This window comes from Euleptes europaea, chromosome 2 (assembly GCF_029931775.1).
Source record: "Euleptes europaea isolate rEulEur1 chromosome 2, rEulEur1.hap1, whole genome shotgun sequence".
NCBI lineage: Eukaryota > Metazoa > Chordata > Lepidosauria > Squamata > Sphaerodactylidae > Euleptes > Euleptes europaea.
The window spans coordinates 90,072,610-90,095,625 of record NC_079313.1 but is presented as its reverse complement, the minus strand read 5'-3'; the positions used below and the strand labels follow the sequence as shown (position 1 = coordinate 90,095,625).

Sequence of the window (23,016 nt, the reverse complement as noted above, 5' to 3'; positions counted from 1 at the left end):
CGCTGCTCTTAACCACTACACCACACTGGCTCTCTATATGACAGAACTAGCTGATGTATATAATTATAAATTACAAAGAGTACCCAGCTTGCTGGGGATAAAAGGAAGATGACTGGGGAAGGCACTGGCAAACCACTGCATAAACAAAAGTCTGCCTAGTAAACGTTGGGATGTGACGTCACCCCATGGGTCAGGAATGACCTGGTGCTTGCACAGGGGTCCTTTACCTTTACTTAATTACAAAGAATACAGTTTTGTGTTCTGTTGGAATTTGGTTTAATAATTTTTTTGCCTCATACTTCACAAAAAATGACCAAATATAGTCATCATTCATGCCAGTAATATGTTGTACAAGATGCAGCCATTTAAAAAAGTCTTCCAAGTGGCAATCTAACTTAATCCAGCATTAATTATCCTTTCAGCTATCTCTGGCAGATGTTTGTATTTGTTGTTCTTGATTTTTGTTTTTAAAAGTCTTTGGCAATTTTCAGTAATAGCAGAATTGTGGGAGCTGCTCTCTGAATCTCAAGAGCCCTGCAGTAGAAAGTAAATTAATCCAAACTTTACAATTTCCAGCTACAGAGCTAGTTGTGGGCCCATTTCCCCTCTTTTGTGTAGGAGGACAATGAATGTCATACTAAGCATTTCTTCTGAACAATATTTTTATTATGTAGTGTTCTTTATACAAAAAAAATCAGGATATTTTTTTACAGTGATTCAAAAAGATTTCTGAATATTTTGGGCTTCTTTTTTTTCAAATCGTTCATGCACTCCATATATTAAACATGTCTCCATAATCTGTAAATCTATTCACTGTAAATCATTCTTTACAGCCTCAGATATCCATTCATCTATTGGAAAGCAAATTAACACAATATTTCCTGCCTTTCCTTTTTTTCATAGAAGGCAAATAAATACACAGAAAGTACTGGAACAATTGGGGAGCCGTTAGGGAAAAGAGGTAAGTGTGGATATTTACAAATTAAAAACAGACAAAACCAAAAACATTCTGATAATTTCTTGGTGGGAAGTGTCTGAAACCTCCCCGTTGCAATGGAAGGTCTCCTGGCTTTTTTAAAATTCAACATGAGGGGGTCCAAGACTGCCTTCGGACATTACTATTAAAGCATGCTATTTACTGGAAAGGGGCATACTCTGAGACAGGCTCTCCTGGGTAAAATGGAGCCAAACAACATTCTGCAGTTGTTGGCTCCCATTATTAAGATGAGCTGCAGTGCAGAAAAGAAAATGGACCTTACATATTATTATTGCTTAGCCGACGTCTTTTGATGCTAGTACAGAATTAAGACAGATGCAATGGACATTTATTTTATGGATCGAAGTCCCGATTCTGTTCAGACCCACCTTTTGCATTCGCAACTTTCCAGGAAATGAAAGCAAGGATTTCTTTTTCCTGCAGCTGCAAGCTGGGATGGGGAAAGGCCACAGTAGGTCATATGAGTCAGGTAAAACTTGCAAATGAGAGGCTGAGTCCTATTGGAAATCAATAATGACCATCTCCTTTGTCACTCCCCTAAGATGTTTCTGACAGGTAGTGTGCTGCATCTTGTTTAGATCCATGAATCCAAGGCATTACAGGCAGATCAATTGCCAGGGTCAGGATTCTGTTATGTTAGTTGACCTGTGGGTCATTGCTGCAGGGTAGAAATGGAGTGGAGGAAAAGGCAATGTCAGGATGGCCCTGGCCTATGCACCTTTGCTGTTGGTTTAATTGCAGTGAGCAGCTTCTGTACAATTCAACCATCTCTGTCACCCACAACTTGAAAGGAAAATTAGCCAGTATTCTCACATCACTGGCATGTAAGGCAGACTCTTTCTTCCCACTCTAACATTCCACAGGAGAGGGAATGCATGTCCCTTTCAAGGCCACAAACACTGAATCAATTACTGTGTGTGGTGTACTGGTTAGACTAGGATATGGGATTACCAGGTTTAAAGGTAAAGGTCCCCTGTGCAAGCACCAGGTCATTCCTGACCCATGGGGCGACGTCACATCCCGACGTTTCCAAGGCAGACTTTGTTTGCGGGGTGGTTTGCCAGTGCCTTCCCCAGTCATCTTCCCTTTACCCCCAGCAAGCTGGGTCCTCATTTCACCGACCTCGGAAGGATGGAAGGCTGAGTCAACCTTGAGCCGGCTACCTGAAACCGACTTCTGTCGGGATCGAACTCAGGTCGTGAGCAGAGCTTTTGACTGCAGTACTGCAGCTTTAACACTCTGCACCACGGGGCTCTATTTACCAGGTTTAGAATCCCCAATATGCCATGGAAGCTTACTCAGTGGCCTAGGGCCAGCTACTCTCTCTCCACCTAATCTACCTGATGGGGTTGTTCTGAGAATAAAATGTAGGAGAGGAAACCATGTGTGCTGCTTTGGGCCCCCATTGGGGAGAAAGGTGTGGTATAAATGCATTAAATAGATGAATGAAGATGTCTTTCAGCCAGAGATGTTGCCTCATGTTTGAACTCACTGGCTTAACTTGTTCACAGCAATGGAGCCCAGTGGCAACATCTGAGTCACTCTGTTTACCCTAGAATATGGAGCATATGTTTGAGGTGCAGATCAGATATTTATGTTAAAAACACAAAATTGAACAGATGAATATATGAATTGATATTTTAATTACTTCTATAGTTGTGAACTGGTAAAGTTTAGAGAGTTAAGCCATTTGGAAGGTGGTACACACAGGGGATAGCATAGATGATCAGGGTCAATATCTGTACCTGTAAGTTAACACAATGGTACATGGAGAGGACTTTGGCTATCCATGCGCAACAAGAGGCTAAAATCTCAGCAGCCTTTTTAGTTGGTGGGCTGGACTTGGTTAGAGCCATGATGCATTGTTCAGCAGTGGCTGGTTATATTGCTTGCTCAAATCTCTTAAGTCTAAGAACGGGGTAATGCAAAGATGACTTTTTCATACTGGTAGCCCTGCAACTGGTGTGATTAGTTAGCATATGCTGGTGATAGTCTCATGTGATGCTCAAATTATGGTTAAAGGAAAATGCTTCTCCTCTAGTATCACAAGCATAAAGTTCAGCTTGTTATCAATGATAATTTTGGGAACTGGGGTGGATCTAGGTATGCCACCCTGAGCTCTTTGTGGAAAGGGCATGATACAGATTAGATACGCAGACAGAATCTTACTCTTCAGAGTTCTCCTGTTTCTCAAATTCCTCAGATATAATAAACAAGCAAAGTGATACTCACATTACTGCACATCTTGTTGTATCTATATTGCTTCCAGCCTAACAAAGCATGCTACGTTTCCTAAATCTTTCCCCCATCTGGGTACTAATCAGGCCTCATCCTGATTAACTTTAAAAATCAGACAAGATTGCTCATATCCAGAGTGATTTGGCCAGAGATCTTTTGAAGTTTTTGACATGTTACATCTGTGATAGAATTTGTACTGTGCCTAGTTCCATATGATTCTTGTTTCTTCAAATGATGTTACATGTATTTTATTGTAATATATTTTTGTTGTTGGAAGTCACTCCAGACATTGCAGATGAGGCAGGATATGAATATTTTAATAAAATAAAATAAAGCCTGCCTATGACTGTCAGCTTTCCTATTGTGCAAATGTTTTCTAAACCCTCAGTTCCTGTTACACCTTGCCAACTGCTTGGTTTCTTCAATATCTGATAAAACGCATTACCAGGTGATTTATTTTTGCACAACAAATGCGATTGCTGCTCATAACTTCTGTCAGATCCACATTTTTCCTGAAGGTGTTGGGACATTGCATTTTCCCTGATACAGTGTTTTGAGTTTGTTGTGCAGAGTTAGAAATAGCGACTACATAGTGCTTGTAACACGTTCTCTTCCCTTGTCCCATGCTCTCATTGCTTTGTGGTCTTTCAGACTTTTAAAAAATTAATTCTTTCAGAGCTGAGCACTCCCTGGCAAGCCCATACCAATATAGCATTCTGATGAATTCAGGCTTTTATTTTATAATTTGAAGGCTGTGTGCGTCTTCTCTCCTGTACAGGGAAACCCCTCCCCCCCCAATTTAACATAAAGAAAGCAATGCACTAGAATTTGGTTACCTCCTGTAACTAAGGTCCTTCCCTTATCCATTACATGAGGATGGAACACCTGACTCTGGATCAGGGCTAGGATGACTATACCACTCTAAGAAAATTCCAGTTTTTCAAACCATTGGAAAAGCTTGCTTGGTACTTAGCCGGCATTTACCTAATTAAATACTTTTTAGCCAAACACTTGAAGTAATTTCTCAAGGATAAGCAACTCATTTTGTACTGAAACCCACATTGGAACAACATATCCAGACATACCAGTGCAACCATAAATGGGGACCCTTAAGTGAGCAGGATTTTATAAAAAGCTTGCAGGATGCATATATATGTCTGCTTCTAGTATCCGTGGTATCTGACACAGCCCAATTGTCTGTATGTTTACCTGGATGCAATTGGCTTAATCCTCAATGAGTGTGTACAGAATGACAGTGTAAAGAGTGTAACATTTGATACACATTAAAATAAGATGCTAGAAACAGCTGAGATTTAGTTTCATACATTTGGTAAGGAATGTTACCCACTGGCAAATTAATGACTCTTTAGGGAAACAACCTATTTTTTTCCAGTTCATCCTTATCAGAGAGCCCATGATGGTCTTACAAGAAGGAGTAACCTCCTCTGGACCCTTAGCACCTACTACAGAAATATCTTACGGACAATTTTTGATTTAACTCTGTTCAGTTCTTTATAGGCTTTAGTACTTGATGTAGATTCATTGAAAGACAAAACAAAGTACTTCACTCAAAGAGTAATTAACATTTGGATTTCACTGGCATAGGCTGCAATGATCGTTGCCGGGTTAGTTGGCTTTAAACCGGGATTAGACAGATTCATCACTGGGTATTAGCTATGATAACTAAATTGAACCTTCATGCTCAGTGGCAATAATTCTCGGAATATCAGTGCTTTAGGGAGGCTTTGGCTTCTGTGCCCACTTGGAGGTCTTCTGAGCATATCTGGTTGGCTGCTGAGTGAAACAGGATGCTGGACTAGACCCTTTGCCTGATACAGCACAGATGCTCTTGCGTTCTTTACCATAAGATATGTATCGCTTGAATTCAGATCTCATATTTTAAACATAAATCCTAGGATAACTCCATTGACTGATATAACAGATCTTAACATTATTTGCTGAGACTTCACTTTCTTCTGAAATCACAACACAAATCTGGTGATGGGGTGAGCTTTGCTAATAGTGTTACAGATCCCTACTGTCTGCTGTAGTCTGAGAACCAGCATAATCTATTATTTAAAAAGAGGTATTTTTCTAATCTTTATTCAGCTCCTGAAATGCACCCCTACATTCTCTGGAGTCATCACTGAAAGGCAACGCACAAACTTCTCATTGCAATCTTCTTCAAACAGATGGTCGGGCACCGGCTTGGGAGAGAAGAAAATAATGCATAGCTCTAGCACATGATTTGGCTAGGTACAGCTGAGCGCCTAAATTGGGTTCTCAATAACACATCCCACATAAAAGTGGCTAACTGCTCAATCCTACACATTTTTACTTGGAAGTAAGTTTCACTTTGTGCAGTGTAACTTACTCCCAAATAACTGCACAAAATTGCAACCTTAGGGTGTCTGGTTTTCTCTAATTAATTACTAAAGAGTCAAAGTTATCTCATTCTATCTTTACATTTAGGGACAACAGCCTCTATACATAATATGGAATGCTTGTTGAGCTCATCTTAGCACTATTTGTTGCCCTAGTATGTTGTCAAATTGTTGTTTTCTTTCATGGTGTGGCTCATTTAGCATCACCCCTTGAACGATTCCACATTAGCCCATTATGGACTAGCTTTAACCCTAGATAGTCAAAGCAATATCCTGCTAAAAGGGGTGGGGCAAAATTGACAAACCCACCCAAAGGGTGACTTGTACTGCAGCTTGAATCAGCTAAGCATGTAAAACCTCTGGGATTATGAGACATTCTGACCATACTATTAACAGACTGTAGTCTGACCCAGTTTAAATGTGTGAGGGGGGGAATCCAGTCCAATCAATCCACACAACCATCCTGTCTCCACATTCCTTTGTGTGTCTTCTGCAGAGGCTTTACTTGAGTAGTTCTGCAACACAACATGGCTGCATTCAGGCTTTAGCTGAATTTATTTAACCTTACAGTAGCCCTGTTCACAAATGACAATGAATGCATGTACCATCCATGTAGTTACACTTTAAAAAAATAAGTGCATTAATTCTCATGTAATTCAATGCATGTACATGTGATTTATCCAGGTACTGGTCCTCAATTTCATTTGTAGTGTGAATATACATTGGCTTTCTTACAAACAGCTTTACACATCTACATGCAGGGTGTATGTGCATTCACTGTTAACATGAGAACAGGGCTAGTATCCAGACCTCTTACTTGTAGTGCTGAACTCCTTTACTGAACTAGTCTCTATTACCAAAAACATCCTAGTTAGCAAAGCTTCCTAGAAAGCAAACCAGTTTGCAAGTTTAGCCATATCATTCCGAACATCATGCTAAAACAGATGGTGAAATTTCTTGCTCAAGGCCATCAGTTTACATCTGTGAAATTGGCTATAGGTTTCCAAGCTCTCCGTTTAGCTACCCTCAGTGTAGTGAGTGAAGAGAACATATAGGGTATTTCGCTGAACTCTGTGTAGTATATAAAATTCTACCTTCTACAAGGATCCATGCTCTGTATGCTTGGCAAGCTGCAGAAGCCTCCTTATTTGTACGGCATGGACAGATTACAGACCATCACACCAGGGGCTTAAATCTATGGGTAAATATTCATAGTTTATTAAGCTTCAGGGAAAGCATGAAGCTGTTTAAGGCATATATGAAAGAACAGTGTAACAACAGAATCTGTATCTGAGGAAAAGGGGGTTACTGGGGGTTAGCATGTTAGCTTGCCTTGAGTGCCTTCCATGTGTAACTAACGAGATAGTGTGAGCTCCATGCTGCTGCTTATTTAGTACTGCAAAGGCCTCCTTCAGGCTAATTGACTAAAGTCAGTGTGTGTGCATGTGTGCGGGAGAATGACAGGCCCTTGCATTTGGTGAAGTGTACCATTTATCTTAAAATGATAGAAAGATGGACTAGTCCAGATTGGTTCCGAGTGCACGTGTACTTTTGTATCAAACATACCTAGGGACAAGGAATCCCTGATCTTTTCACAAAAATAACACTTAAAAAAAAACGACTGGAAGGGCCAAGGTCAGGTTAGTGAATTCTTAGTAGGTACCATCTTTTTTTTTTTAAATCAGCAGTAGGAAAGCATATGTGGGGTGTTGTTCTTCCTCTAGTGACCCATCCTCCCTTTCCTGCTACATACAGGTTTATGGGATGGTAATTAACACCATGTGTCTGCACAGGGAGCATTGCTTTTAGAGAAAAGAGATCAATCTCCCTGCCCCCCAGTAGTTATTCACAATCCCTCAGTTCTGTGCTGGATGAGCAGAGCAACGCAATTGTTTTCATTCAACTCTTTGAAGAAAAAAAAGATGCCAAGTAGCATGGGGAAAGTGAAACCTCCCTTTGGCACTTGCATCAGAACCCATATTTGAATAATAGCATTGAGATCCAAGACAATTTTGGTCAATGATGCAACACCCCCTTGCCACCCCATCCTTCTGCACATGGCTTCCATACTGGGGCCAAATGCAATTCCGTTTCATCATACAGGAACGAGTGTCATACAACTTGCTTAGTGAGGTTTATAAGCTAAGGCTTGGCTGAAATGACATCCAACAGAAGTGAATCACCAGAATGTTTCCTGTTTATAAAACAGCTGATCGTTTTTGCCAATAGCAAATTGCTTCTTCAATGTGGTTTCATGCTATGGTTAGCCTATGAGGCCCCGCTATCATCTCCCCCATCCTTATTTCAGATTTTCTCCATGTTTGGGTATTCCAACCCCCCCCCCCTTGACAGCAACTTTGAATCCTTAAAAAAAATATCTCAGCAGTGTACATTATTAATGAAAGGAGTTGCATTATCTCACAAAGTAAACATAGGGGTATAGAGGGGTGTTTATTTCAGTCCAAGTTCTGAAGCCTGGGGGGCGTAGAATCTGTGCATCCTGCTCTCCTGCTGATCTCCTGTGGGTCAGCTCAGATTTCAGCCGCTGTGCGGTCACTTCAGCAGCTTGTGTATTGATGCCATTTGTTTCCTAAAGAGATGATGGCGCTGGTGACCACCTGGTCTGGTTTTGTGTTTGGTCTTTGTTGTCCTGCTCTGGTTACTTTCCGTTACCATTGGTGACTTTGCCAACCCACATCAACTACATATCTTTTTTTGTTGTGGCTGTTTCAGTGGTGTTGCGTTATGCCAGGGAGTAGATAGCATTAACTGGTGATGTGGCTTCCGAGCTTTCATTGCCTTCTGTCTCCTCTTTGTCCTTCTTGACTGTGTACTGGCCAATGAAGGAGCCATCCTCATTGAACTGCCCTTCACCGCCTTCACCATAGTCCACCAAGCTGTCGTCACTTTCTTGTTGCTTTATCGTGCCGTCTAATGAGGTCTGACTGCCCTGTAATGGCTTGTTGTCTTCATCACTAGCATCAAAAGGAAAACAAGGGCCATCAGAAGTAGAAGGGCATGGATGGTTTCAAAGGAGCAGTAAAAAACAAACAAACCACCTTTAAACTTGTGAAAGGGTCCATCCACCTGCAATTCTATTCCAAAACCGTTAAAGCAGTGCTGGGGATTCTGGGGTAACAGGATTCTAGGTGGCTTATTGCAAATTATCTGGTAAGATCTTTGCAGATGAAGTAACTGCTTTAATATATGTAGGTACAAAACGTGACTATTTCCAAAGAACCTAAATAAATTAGAAAGGATCAAATTCCTTCTTCAAAGCACTGTTACGGTGGAAGCCCTGCTGAAGTGCTACGATTGTAAAATGCTTTGAAAACTGCATGAGCCCCAGTCCCTTGACGGCAAAGGTCCCCTTGATGGCACCAAGTGCTCTTTTGGCAGGAGGCTAGAGAGGCAGTAGTCACAGCTGAGTTAGCTCTAAATGTGACACAGATGTTTAAAAGCTATTGTGGCTGTTTTAAATTTACTCTTTTACATTGGCAACTTTTAAAAATGATATAGACCTGCTTGTAAATGGGCACTTTTTACTGTACCTGGTTATTTAAATGCTCTTTTTTGTAAACAGGGTTATTTTAAAACATGAAACTACACACCTTGTATTACACTACACACAACTCCATACATAGTACTAGATTTCTTCTTTTCGGTACTGTTGTCAAGACAGTTGGCAATACTGAGCAAGTGGTTGCTGAATTTGAAAGGATAGGCTAACAATCCTGTAGCTTTCAAAAAGACTAAGGCAAATTCAAGGATTATAAGTCTATAATGGCTATAAGCCACCATGGCTAAAATGTGACTTCCATAATCAGAGGTAACAAACAATACAAGGGACAACAGTTTTCTCCATATCCTCCTGTGAGCTCCCCAAAGGAATCTGGCTAGCCAGAGGGATGTTCCAGGGAAAGGTTTGGATTGACCAAATGGGAATTTTTCTGTGAGAGAATTAAAGCAGGGGCATTCATATATGTATTGGCATGGGCACGTATATAGGGATGGATGCCCTTTGCCCAATGGTTGCCTTCCTTTTACTCTATATTAATTTACATTTTAAAATTTTATTTTTAATCAATCTCCCTTGGCCATTGCTATGACTCTGAACTTTTTATCCCAGCCAGCACTGAATAATATCATTACAGGTTCTGTCCCTTCACCACCATTCCATAGAATAGTGTTTTGCCATTAGAACAGACTTACTAGATAAACAATCCCTGTATCCCATTATCTTGCCTGACAGTAGTCACTGCAAGCATCACCAGGAGGTCACATATAGCAAGCACAGGAACAATGCCGGAGTATTCAAGCTGTGTGTCGTTCCTTCCCTTACATTCCCTGGAAGGCTTGAACAGCTTGCAAGCCACCAAAGGACTTAAAGCTCACTAGATAAATATGGTGGCCCTTCAGGGACTCAAACAATAAGCCTGTCTGGAACTACAACAACAACAAAAAGTTTGTGTGTGTGTGTGTGTGTGTGTGTGTGTGTGTGTGTGAGAGAGAGAGAGAGAGAGAGAGAGAGAGAGAGAGAGAGAGAGAGAGAGAGTGTAATGTACCAGAAGAGCCACCACATGTAACTGGTAGTGTTTACTTTGGTGGATTGCAAATTGAACAGGTCTGTTATAGACACTGGAGACATTCACAAAGTTTTGTGTCCCCACATTCCTCACCCATTAATATGAGTGGCAATCAGTACCTCTTGTCATAGCAAGTGCGATAGATATGCACCGTGTGAAAGATGCATCACCCAATACCTCTTTCCAACCATCTGCCTGTTGCTATCTGTAGGAGGCTGTTCTGGGTCTTTTACATTACACAAGTGTGATTTAGAACATCACCTCCCTAGCCTTTTTGAAAGAGTTGGTGATCAGCAGTGCCTGAATTTCAGTTTGGTCTATCTAGCAAAAACATAAGACTCACGTTTGGAAATCATGGTTTAACCTGGGTTCCCAATACACCATACATGTTAATTTCATAATCAGCCACATTTGTAAGGAATTCAGTCAGAACTAAGAAGAACTATTAGGATAAAATAAATAGTTGCATTATTTGTTAGTGCATGGAGGCACAAGATAATGGCGAAGCCAAGGGATATTTGTCTGAAATATTTTTTCCCAATATTTAGGGAGTACTAAAATGTAGTTTGCATCAAAACGTGCCCTTTACATTCTGCCCCCAACCGAACTAGTAAATACTCCTGCTGGTGTTGACTTTCCACAGACTACAGTCCAGAGAACCACATAACTGTGTGTCTTTAGAATTCTTTCCCCCACCCCATTCCCCAAAGAGCAGCCTCTCAAACTGCTTTTGACAGAGAACTGCTGCTAAAAGTGTCAGAAGTTCTTCTGGGCACGTGTAAACCTTTTGGTCACCCCTAATGTTGCTCTCTGGACTGTGGGCCAACAAATGGGATTTGGTTGCAGTTAGTCCATTAGGTCAGTACACACACTCTTTCACATATAAATACAATTTATTTAGTTTGTGTTAAAATGGAGTATTTGCTGCTTGGCTGAAAGTATTAAATAAAGGAAGCTCAATTTTAAAACTGTTTTAGAGGCATCATGTTCAAGAGTTGCACACGTCAGAGCAAATATCTTGTCAGTGAAAGGTTCACAGAGAACCGTCACTCTGAATTGACACAGCCGTGGACAGCTTTGTTGTCCCCCCCCACCCCCCTTCGCCTTGTTTTGAAGCACAGAATTTGAAATCAGGTGACTCTAGCTTTTTAGGAGCATAACATAGAAGTAACTTACCTGAGAAATTGGAATGGATCAAAATCCTAATCCAGAAGTCCCTTTTTCATGTGAGTAATCCACCCTCAGTTGTGCAACTAGCTGAAGGCAGTCTTTGCATAATATAAGGATTAGTCACAGAAAAAAGGATGAAGTTGAGGGCCATGATAATTCAATTGGTTGTGGCAATGGCTCCCCATCTGCAGGCAGAATGCAACTCATTGGACAAAGGATGCCCCAAATTTCAAGTTAAGGGATACAAAATGATGATTTAATGGTGTTAGATGAAGGTTGGTGGTGAAGAGGCAGGGGGGGGCGGGGAAAAGCAGAAAGTAAGGTGTGTTTTAGTGATGGAACTGCTGAAAGAAAAAAGCTGTGTGCGCCAGACTTTGGGGCAGTCCACAGTCCTACCTTTCAAGAGACCTTCATGGTCCATGTAGAAAGACAAGGTGAAAAGGAGAAGGAAGAATGGGAATAAAACAGAGAGAGAAGCAGAAAGAGCCTGATCAGAGAGCAAAATGGTGAGGTATGCATTTCGGGGGGGGGGCAGCGATCAAAAACACCACTGTTTATCTGAGGGATCTACCACCTTATCAGACCAAGTGAAGTCAGCACTTGAAAAACACTCACATATTGTTGTGTACACATAAAAAAACCCTCATCCATCACAATATATATATTATGAGAAAATGATTTGTGGATGAACCCTTTAAAAATGGGGGGAGGGGATATCTTCTGAGCTAAGCAGTGAAAGGCTCAAAGGATAGTAGTGGCTGTTAAGCAGAGCTGCCAGCCTGCCTCGCCTCATTACATGGACTGGTGAAAAGCAGCTGAGGAGCCACTGGGTCTGGATGCCGGCGGGCCTGTCATGCTCTTCCTGCGATGTGAGGCAAATCAAGCACTGGTTTGAAAAACGGCCTTCAGAGAAGGCAGTTCCCACTTAGCACGGGCCGAGAATGGACAGCTCTGCACACGAGGGGCCTGTTTTTTATATTTCCCTGTTCGAGTAGGCTACAGGGTTTTTTATTCACCTCATTTATAGTTCACTTTTCTCGCCGAGACACAAAGGAGTCTTTGGGAGGGTCGACTACACTGTCACGCTGCAGTGATACAAAGACACATTAGTGCCATTATTCACAGATTATAAAGGGTAAATTTTCTGACACAGAAAATTGCCTTAATATGATAATAATAATAATAAAAAACGTGAAACGTGCTGTCACTCCTTTAGTAGTGACCGCAACAGGCACTGGGCAGGCACAAAAAAATGTGAGGTTGCTTAAGTCATCACCATCATGAATAGGAATCCTATTATCAGCTAGGGGAAACATCTGATATCTGAGGGCAGAGAGCAGTTCCACCTTCAGAATATTTTCTGCCATCATGAAATAGTAGCGCAAAAGGCCCAAAACAACAGTCACCTGTGTTCACGTGAAACTACTTTCCAGCAGTTGTTGGGTAATAGTGTCTAGGTGTGAGTAAGTTCTCTTGCTTTTTTAGCAATCAGTTGCCAACTACCCATACTCTCTATTGCCATGCTTTATAGAAACACAACTGATCTGTATTTCAGAAATTTGGCCCTGCAGACTACTGCGCTAGGCTGACTTGGAGCCCACTAATGATATGGGAGAGAGCAGGCAGTCGCAGTGGGAAGAAGACAGCAGCACAACCAATAGGCTCCCTACCCTCCTCTTTCCCTCTGTAAACCAATCAGTTGGTACAAGAAGGCATAGCCATGGGAACAGAATGCTATCTAAGGATAATGGTTTCAAGCCGCCTTAGTTTAGCCTTTGCACAAGGAGACCATTATTCTGTCAGCAGAGTAGAATGAAGTGACAGTAACTCTTAATTATAGCTACAGAGACTGGAATTCTGCATGCACAGGGCACCAAGGATGTGAAGGGCATGATGACAGCATATCAGGCATGCGTCTGTGAAGGAAGAAAGCAAACCAATAAAGAAAGCATGTCAGCTCAGATCCCGTTCACCTTTCGAGTTCCAACAGCAGCTCTCTCTGGACTAACATCCAAGTTCTGGTTTATCTAGTCAGTTTCCCTACACGCCCTCCCCACCCCCTGTAAGCCAGTCAGTTGGTACAGTAAAGCATGGCGACTGGAAAGAAATGATACCAAACAGTTGTACATCTTAATCAGCCAGCCCCGTGTCTGTTTCAGGTATTCAAATTCACCTTCATTTCTGGACACTTAAAGGATCTGTCATGTCTCTAACTCCCTGTATAAATGTGTGTAGTTCACGGAGAGGACTCAATGTGTTTTCTCTTTGTCTCACACGCACTAAAGGATGTGTAGTGTCTTTTCAAACCTTTCCTACTCCTAGTTAAGGGCAGACAGCGTTTAAGTTTAGAGGAATTGATTTCAGCACAGTTCTGACTCAACTCAATTCTAACAGAAGATGAAAGAATAGGATTAGAATTTGAACGGTCTCTTTTAAAGTAGTCAACAATATAGCCATATCTATGTTTTTAAGAGCCCTTCAGTAATTCTTTCTAAAAGCAACCCAGCACTGCTTGCAAAGTTTCTGATGCTATAATGTTTGGAGTTCAAATTTAAATTAGTATATTTAAATCATTCTTGATAGATTATACTTCTGTTCTTCCCATCCTTTGCATAGATTAGAACTAGTCCTTCACATTTCTGTGTACTAATTAAGGGCATAATGGCATAAAAGCCTGATAAAAGAGTATGCCATTCTTTTAAAATTTGTGCTAATCCCCAGGCAGCAGAATGGAACTGAGCTGCAAGCACGTGACAGGAAGTCATGTGATAGTCACGTGGCATGATAAGGTGCCAGTTATGATATCACCAGTGGGAAGAAGAGGCTCCACACCACAAGTGCACATGGAACACTGTAAGACGATCTGATGGTGATGTTGGGTGACTGAGATGGAGGAAAAAAGAAAAGGCAAAGGAGAACTTTTGCATATGTGTACAGTATTGGAGGACTGATTTTTAGAATATATGGGATGGCCAGGGAAGACAGAAAAGGCAAGAGAGAGCTTTCTCAGAGAGAAGTGTCTTGGAATTCACCCATCTAAAAATGGAGTACCCTTCAATGTTGAGTAATTCTGCCTACCTATCCTGCTGCTTTGCTCAGTGTGGGCGAAGAAAGGCAGAAGCTGCAGTGCCTTTGTTCTCTATGCACGTGCACTAGCAATAGGTGTTGCCAAAAAGCATAAAAAATGGTGGTTCTATAAGGGTTTGTGACTAAGCAAATGGAGGCTGATTACAAACACCCTCCAATGTCCAGATGGGCTCATTTTAGATTGGGACCATGGCATATGTGGAGGAGGGGCTTCAGCCTCCCCATGCGCCCCCCCCCCCATTTTCAGATTGGGAAAACAGTAGTGTGTGTGGGAAGGAGGCTTAAACTCCTTCTCAATGCATGCCATGATCCCGATGCAAAATGGACCCATGGCATTTTGGAAGCACAAAATGCCCATGACACATGTGATACTAAACCACAGGAAACTGGTATAATGTGAAGCAGCCCTGAGGCTCTGCATCCTCCGAAGGTCATAAGCCATTTATTGAAGACCGCTACTTTAGAACATTTTAGAAGAGCATGAGTAAACCACTCATTTATGTGTGCAAATAAGAGAATGGTTGTAGTTTATAGGGTAACAAATCAGTGTGTTAAAAATTGCCCTCAATAGCTAATATATCCTTTTGCGGAAAACAGTCACTATTGGAATGCAGTGATCTCAGAAATGCTAAACATGCGGAGTCCTCAAACAATCCACTCATCTAATCTCTGATCATATAGTTGTGTGCTGCAAGATTTACACACTGTGATTCTTTCAAAATTCTGTAGGAGACTGTCTGAGCAACATGGTATTCTCGAGACCAGATCTCACGTGGCGTTTTTCAGATAAGTCCTTCAACTATACTTCTGTTGGTTATCAAGTAATTCTGTGAACAGGGCCCAAATCCAACGTCATTGAGCAAATCATCCAGTGAGTTTTGAATAGCTTGGCTTTTTGTTTAACACCACAGAGGAAGGTCCTGATGCACCAAAGAGCAGGTTTGGCCGCTAAGTCATTTATATTAACAAAACATAATTAATCCAACAAATGCTAACAGTGTTACCTGTTTCCATTCCTTGGAAGCAATGGGGAAACAAATGTAAACCATGAACGCAGGACCCATCTGTGAACAGCCAAAGAAAACAGCTTGCTTTGGGAAGCTAAGATAAAGGTGGCTGCTGTCCTTAAAAAGATATCATTAGGCTGAGGGTGGTGGTAGCAATGGAACAAGGTCAACCATTATAAATGTCTATGAGGTGGGTCTGCTAGGTTGCATAGAGGATATTAACAAAATCAGTTATTTTGCTTACAGTACCGCCCTATGCAGAGTTACTCCAGTATACACCCACCAAATTCAATGGACTAGAGTCACTCTATATAGGAGTTCTGTTATGGTTCTTAGGGGCAAAAGTCTGGAATTTATTAGGATGCTTTTTGAAAGTACAGGATTTTTTTATAAGTCTAATCTGATAAATGTTTGGTTGCCCCTTTTTGGAACATGAAAGAGATAAATATCTACCTTTAAGATGCCACTAAACACCCTAACTTGGGTATACGTGATAGACGCAAAGCAAGTGTCTGATGGTACCGTAGCCTCTTATTGTGCTTTTTTATCTGATATGGGGGTTTTCACTGAAGCAAAATCCACGCTTAGAAATAATTTAGCCCTCGTTAAGAACATTTTATTATCCTTTCAATTTTTTAAGAGAATTTGGTTGATTTACACATCTAGATAAATCATGTGATACAGTCCTTGAGGCACTACTCATGCAGCTGAAGAGGAAGGACTTCCCATGCCACCATCCCCATCTGCTTAGACAAGGTTGGAAATCTTACCCTTGATAGGCTAATTTTCCATGGGCAGGGAGATTATAAAGTGTGGGAAAATTTTAAACCTGAATTCCTGCGCCTGCGGTCTAAAACGGAATATGTCTAGGGAACGCATACTATTATTTAGCAAGGCATGTATATTAGCCCTTTATTTTCCTTTGCAGAAATCTTGAAGCAGTAGGGACAGGAGGCAGCTGAAGATGTAGATTTATGAGATGGTGGTAGCTTGATGACTTTTGAATCAACAAAGGAGCAAATGAGAGGCAGGGCATGAATGTTTGTTAAACATGCTAAGCAGGAAACATACCTGTAATCAAATGATCCGTTATCTACTTTCTGGTCATCAGGGTCCAGGGGCACATCTTTGTTTTCTCGCACTGTGAAGACAGGGCCAGGCAAACAATTAAAATGAAAAATTATTTTATAGGCCTTACTTTCAAGCTTTCCGAGCTACATATTGAATAGTTTTCCCATTTATATGTAGGAACCCAGATGAAAAGGATCTGAAGTAAGAACAGTAACTGATACTGAAATGACTTGAACATGTCTTGGATAAAATAGAGCTGTGGGAAATAAACTTGTAAAGCCACTGATCAGTTCACATTTGTATATATTGACGCATAACATGGAATGATTTTATTAAAGAGACAAGAAGCAAAATTAAACATGGGCCAGTGGATAAACGTGACGCATGTATATCCCAGGTCAAGCAGGATTCTAGCTCAAGCCCATTCAAAATCTTGTCTGCTGCCACTTCTGCATTTATTACAACTTGTTTTTTTTCTGAGAATGTCAGGCTAAAAATTATGTTTGTTGCACATTGGAGAGAAATTGGAATAAAGAAATGGTCCTGTGAGTAATGCAGTTGGCATACTGTGTACTGGAATTACTGGAAAACTCTATCATGAGCTCAAAGAGTTGCACAATACAGCAAGGCCATTTGCCTTATTATAATCACTTTTATTCCAGTATTATTTCAATGGTCTTTAAAAAGCCTACACTTTTATCTATTACCATGCAGTGGGAAAGTGAGAGAGATTTGGAAGTAATAAACATACCACAGGATACTATGGCATGGAAGTTATGACTAAGGAGTGACTATTATAAATTACGAAGAATAAATCTTGAGATTATTAATGGAACTTCTTAATAACCTGTTTAAGATGACATGGTCAAATACTTTATCTCTATAGCAACATTTCAGCATTTCACTATCACAGTTCCCCAGTCTTAACCATCTGTACCATTTTGTAACAAAAGTGTGTGTAGATCTCTTTCATACACAAGCACACAAACCTACCTTTCCCTTTAACAGATGAGAAAATGAGGTATTCTCATCTAAACATGGTAGGCAGACAAGACACCTAATAGCTTCATCCTGAAATCATGCAACCTATTTCTACTGTTGTGCATATTCATTGTCATATTGCCCTTTCTCAGTACTATGTTCTGAATTTATACATAAATAAAGTTGCAGTTTTGGCAAAGGGTTCAGGGACAAGAAAACAATACAAAAGTACCTCTAGCAACTGGACTAAACCAGAAGAAGACAGGTAAATTTCAAATACATCTGGCAGAGAAAAGGCAAGTCTTGTTATTTTTTTTCATACCTTTTGATTTCATTACCTACTCCTGCAATTAATGCATAAACTGCTTGGAAATGCAGGCAGAAGCCCTCATACATACCCTGGTGTGATCACCTTTGATTTTTAATTCTTCCTACTGTTATTGTAAGGAGATAAAAGACTGAGAGAAGTAAGGCCTTTGCCTCCTATCCATCAGAATTATCTTTTAGAGGGGGAGGTGTTGCATGAAGGACCTCTAAATGATTTGTGTGTTGCAAAGTACTCTCTCTCAAGACAGGCAGAAAACGGACTCAGATAAGTTCAGTGTGAACAAGCTTCATACTGCAGAAACTTTATTTCTATTTGATGCAAGGATTTAGATATTGGTTACATTTTAGACCTTGTAATTTCATGCCATTCTCAGGCACTAAGGCGATTGCCTGTAGCTTAACATGGTATGTTCCCTGCCACAATCTTTAATGTGTCCTTCAGGATCTGGCTCCAAGCTGCCTTATACTTAGAAGTTGTTAGATCTTGGAAGACACCATGGTGGCCTTTACACCACCACAGTATACAACCCAAAAGGATGTCAGGAAAGGCACAATGTATTGGCGCTCAGCCCTTTCCCAACCTTTTGAACATTTTAATGAGATTCTTTCCATGAACAAGTTCTATTGCATACACTGAAGGAGCCAACACACTGAACAAATGTGAGGTCAAGTCTTAACAAAGGTAATGGGATCTGTAGCATTACCTCCTATCTAGCAAGAAATCCTACTTGTCTTGTCTTTAACGAGATTAATTCTTTTTAGTGCCACAGATGTTCAAAACATAGAGGAATAAATCCTCCGAGTGGGAAGGCTATTGCTAAGATCCTAAGATCTAATTAGATGCAAATTAAATACTTAAAACACGCACACACTCACACACATCCTAAGAGACTGCTCTTTCTCTTACCTGGATATTTCCCTCCTCGGCTTCTCTTAATGAAGCAAACTATCAGCAAAATGAGGACCAGAAGAGCGATGGCACACATCAGTCCAATAAACCAACCTTGAGTTGCAATGTCCCCTTGGTTCTTAGAATATGCTAGTAGTAGGAGTCAAAAGAGAAAAGGTGAAAGTAGAACTGAACCACAAACATAACAGAAAGATCAAACCAAGGCCAATGGATTCTCCCTCTCCCATCCATTGCCGTCCTACAGGTTTCAGGACTGCTTTATCTGTGGGGGTTACCACACTTTGTATTCCCAGCGATGTATTAAGAGTTTGAAAATGTTATAAAAAACACAGCTTTAAAAGGGTTTTTGGATACCACGGCTTATAAATGGTTGGAAGACGACTTCACAGCTAAAGGGGCCAAACAAAGTGTGAACTATATTTTTTTATAACATTTTCAAACTCTTAATACATCGGTGGGAATACACAGAAAATGCGAACAGTATTTTTATAACATTTTCAAATTCTTAATACATCGCTGGGAATACAAGTGCGGTAACCCCCTGTGTTCATATTCCTATACTCTGTGACTGCGTGCCCAGGAAAAAGCTGTTTTTAATTTGAAGCACAATGTTGAGCCCCTCCCCCAGCTGCATTGGAATCCACAATTCTGACAGGGACAATGCAGATCAAAGGGTAGCAGTAAAGATCAAAGGGTGGCAGTGGTGTGTGGAATGGGGTGGTCAAGAAACAAAACACTGCCCAACAAAGGAGGGTATATAAAATGGGGAAAAATCAGAGCAAAAGAAGCTGGGTAACAGATATGATCTTTTACTTATAGTCATAGTCATAGATTGCACAGCAAGTCCTCCAAGAATCAATTGAGGTCTTATATCTATGTAGCACACAGCTTGAATAAACTAATAAGAACAAATAATTTCCCAAGACATTATGCACTGCCTTGATAACTGTGAGTAGCAACAGAACTAAAAGGAATCCATGCCAAAATGAACAGAGTGGAGTATGTAATTGATTTATATTTTCAAGCTTTTACCCATTCTGAGTTTTTGAAGGGGGTTAAACATATCTTCACTAAAATATAATCAGCGAAAGAAATAGCCCCAACCATACCAGCTTAACACTGGCCTATTAAAACACTAAGAAATAATTATACTGGTTTGAGAAGAACCCAGAAAGTTGCTGGTGAAACTCTGAAGGTATTTACAACTCAAGAATGACTACTGAGATTGCTTTTTGCCTTTGACATAAGGACTTGGTACATGGAAGACAGAGACAAAAGGTTTTACCCTTTCTCTGTTGTTCCTCCTTTTTCCTTCCCTAAACTCTTTTAATCAATGACAGAGGACTCTTAGATTACTGGAAAACACACTCCCAAAAGGAGGAGAGATGGAAGATAACTACAATTTTAATACAGCAACATATTCTTGATGGGGAGCAAACACATTCAGTTTGAATCACTTACTGTGATGATTCTTCTGAAAAGCAAAACAGGTCTACCTTCCTACTCCAATAAGAAAATACACACTAGTGCTGCAATGGATTTGTATAGAAGTTATTTTCCCCGCTTCATGTATAAACAACATCAAAGTCTTACGTGAGCAAAAACTTAGTGAAGTCAATTTGTAGCTTAAGTAGCAAGTAGGGGTGGACTGTGAGGCAAAAAGGGCCCTGGAGAATGCCCCCAACCCTGCCCCCTGATGGAGAGGGAGGGAAGGAGCAGGCTCGCCACAGCTTCCACATGGCCCCCACTCAACTACCTTGTGCTGGGCGTGGAGTACTGGTTTGCAGTGATGGGAGCTCCTGCCCCTTGCAGTGGCCACCAACCCAAGAGTGGCAGTAGCTCCTGTCCATTTCACGTGAGCTGCCCCAGGGTTGGGGTGGCTTCAGTGGGGGGGGGCAGCCCCCCAAGCCATTGATTGGCCCAGCGGGACTTTGCCCAGTGGCCTTAATGGCTAATCAATCCCTGGTAGCAGTTGATTCTATCAAGCAAAGATCATTTCAGCTGACACAAACATTCCACATCACTTTAAACAAAACACTAGTACATTTCAGAGTCCATAAAAAGCATAGCTCATCAAGACTGTATTTCTTCCTCATTGTAGGAATAATTAACTTGGACCAAATTACGAAAAGACGTAATGGTTGAATTTGTGACTATTGAGTCAATGAGTCTCCCCCCACCCACATCCTGTGAATTAATGCAGAGCTGTGGTATAGCCTAATGGTTTTATAAAAACAGTAGTACCGAGTACTTCATATAAGCACCTTTCAAGCTATCTATGATAAATATTTTTAAATAGCACTAATGGAATATTATCACAGCTGTACAGAGTTGAAGTTCTGCCAAAATTATAATGAATATACACTTTACAATAATAGCTGACAGACCTTTCCCAGTCTCTGTCTGTGTCTCCTCACATAGTAGCTTTAAGTGCTCCATTCTGCAAACTTCTACCGAGAGTTTGCTCATAGGAAATGTTTTAGAGGACCCTTTAAATTACATTCAGACATGTGAATGAAACATTTTATTCCCCAGCCCTGCTACAAATCATCTTCCCATTTTTTTTTCAAAGCTGGGGAAACATGAAAAATGCATGCTTACGATCAGGATGTGTGGGGCTTAAAACCAAGAATCTCAGTCAGGGACTAGTCTATGAGCTACAGTGAACTGGGTGGACTTAGTTCTTGGAGTTCTCTTCCAATGTGGAAGAAATATGCATAAACAACATCATCCCCAGTGACTGGCAGGTACTATGATTCCTCTGGATTGATGTAAAGATCAGGACCTTGACTTTTCCCTTGTCAGCATAGCAGTACTTTCTAGTAGTTGCAGTCAGGACTCCATCTCAAACGGTTGATTTAATTGCATCCACGACATCTATATTTGAGTATGGTTGCTCAAACCTTGGGCCTGGCCCTGACACTCAAGGTCAAATGACACTAAATGGGTGGCTGGTGGTTGGCTCTCACAACATTTTTTGTTAATGTTAAAAAGCAGTGGCAGGGTGAGGGGATATTTGAGGTTATATTAATAGAGTGGGGGGTTAACCCTTTCCATGCTGTTTCCCCAATAGACATTGTTGCCCTACTATGAGTTGAAGTGTATGTGTGGGGAAGTACACATACTGTACCTGTCTTTTCACTTACAATGGGTAACAGCGGTTCAGTAGAGAAATTTCTATCAGGAAAACAAAGATTAGCTCCTCAACCCACCCCTGCTCTGCAGCTCCAGTTTAAATGCTCTTTCTATGCAACTCATTTCTATCATTAAAGAAAACATCTTGAGATCCTACAAGTAATGTGTAGTTTGGTCCTGAGTATCCATTATCAATCTGTTAATTATTTAAAAAGGGGCTTAGTTTAAAAATCTCTGCATTAAGAGTTGTAGTTGTTTCTCATGCCATCCTCCTTTGTCTCCCTTTCCTAATGAAACCAGGTTGAGAAATAAAATATCATGTACTACTAACAATATGAGGATAGACTGATTTCCTTTATGGCAGTCTAAGGAGTAGTTTACATTATCACTATATCTAATTCTCAACATGGCCAAATCTGTGGATACTTAAATCCAGAAATTGGGGCCATGAACAGGCAACACAGATCTTTCTATAACCTGAAAAAAGCCTCACAAATCTAACAAAAAGGGAAAAAAGAGAAATACCCTCCCTTGCCATTGCTAGGCAACCACAACAGTATGGCCAGCTTTCAAGCCTTGATTTCTGTCAGTAAAAGGAAGGGGAGGGGTCAGGACTTTTTCTAGGGCAATTTTAGCTTTTGTGGGAGGACTCTTGGGGCTAGGAAAAATGAAGTGTCCCCTTTGCAAATCCTTGCCGGTTCCCCATGTGTTTATGATTGGAAGAATCTGCCCTATGTCTTTACATACTTTTCAAAAGATATAAGAAGTTTAATTGACTGAAAGAGTGCCACATGCCCCTCCTAACCTTTCTGGTTTAAATGTTCCCTTTCCCTCCTGACAGTTGATTTACCATGCATTTTCCTTTCCTGTTATAAAAGCTCTACTACGGGAGGTGAGCATACTTTGAAGCAATGACATTTTTTCTAATGGAAGGAGCAAGATTTGCATTGAGAACTGCATTAGACTAATAGAATTTACAGACCAGGGGTAACGGGAGTAGAATTAAGCAAGAGGCCTTTAGATTGAATGGTGATTCTATTAGTGACACTAGCATGGAAAAGCTGTCAACAGAAGAATAAAATCTGGAAAGAATGAATCTTTAGAATTGTGAAACCTAACTCAA

The 23,016-nt window shown here is 40.8% G+C and overlaps 1 protein-coding gene across 8 annotated transcripts in view; it reads right to left on the bottom strand.

Moving 5' to 3' along the window:
* Positions 1-8,207: 8,207 nt before the first annotated feature.
* NFASC (neurofascin) overlaps positions 8,208-23,016 on the bottom strand; it is a 230,883-nt gene continuing 216,074 nt past the window's right edge. For all 8 annotated transcript variants that reach the window (XM_056867422.1, XM_056867423.1, XM_056867426.1 and 5 more), the window contains 3 exons: positions 18,756-18,887; positions 16,541-16,610; positions 8,208-8,594 (listed from right to left, as the gene is read on the bottom strand). In XM_056867422.1, the coding sequence (XP_056723400.1) occupies positions 8,363-8,594; positions 16,541-16,610; positions 18,756-18,887 (434 nt within the window). In that variant the 3' untranslated portion in view covers positions 8,208-8,362. The remainder of the gene's footprint in view (positions 8,595-16,540; positions 16,611-18,755; positions 18,888-23,016) is intronic.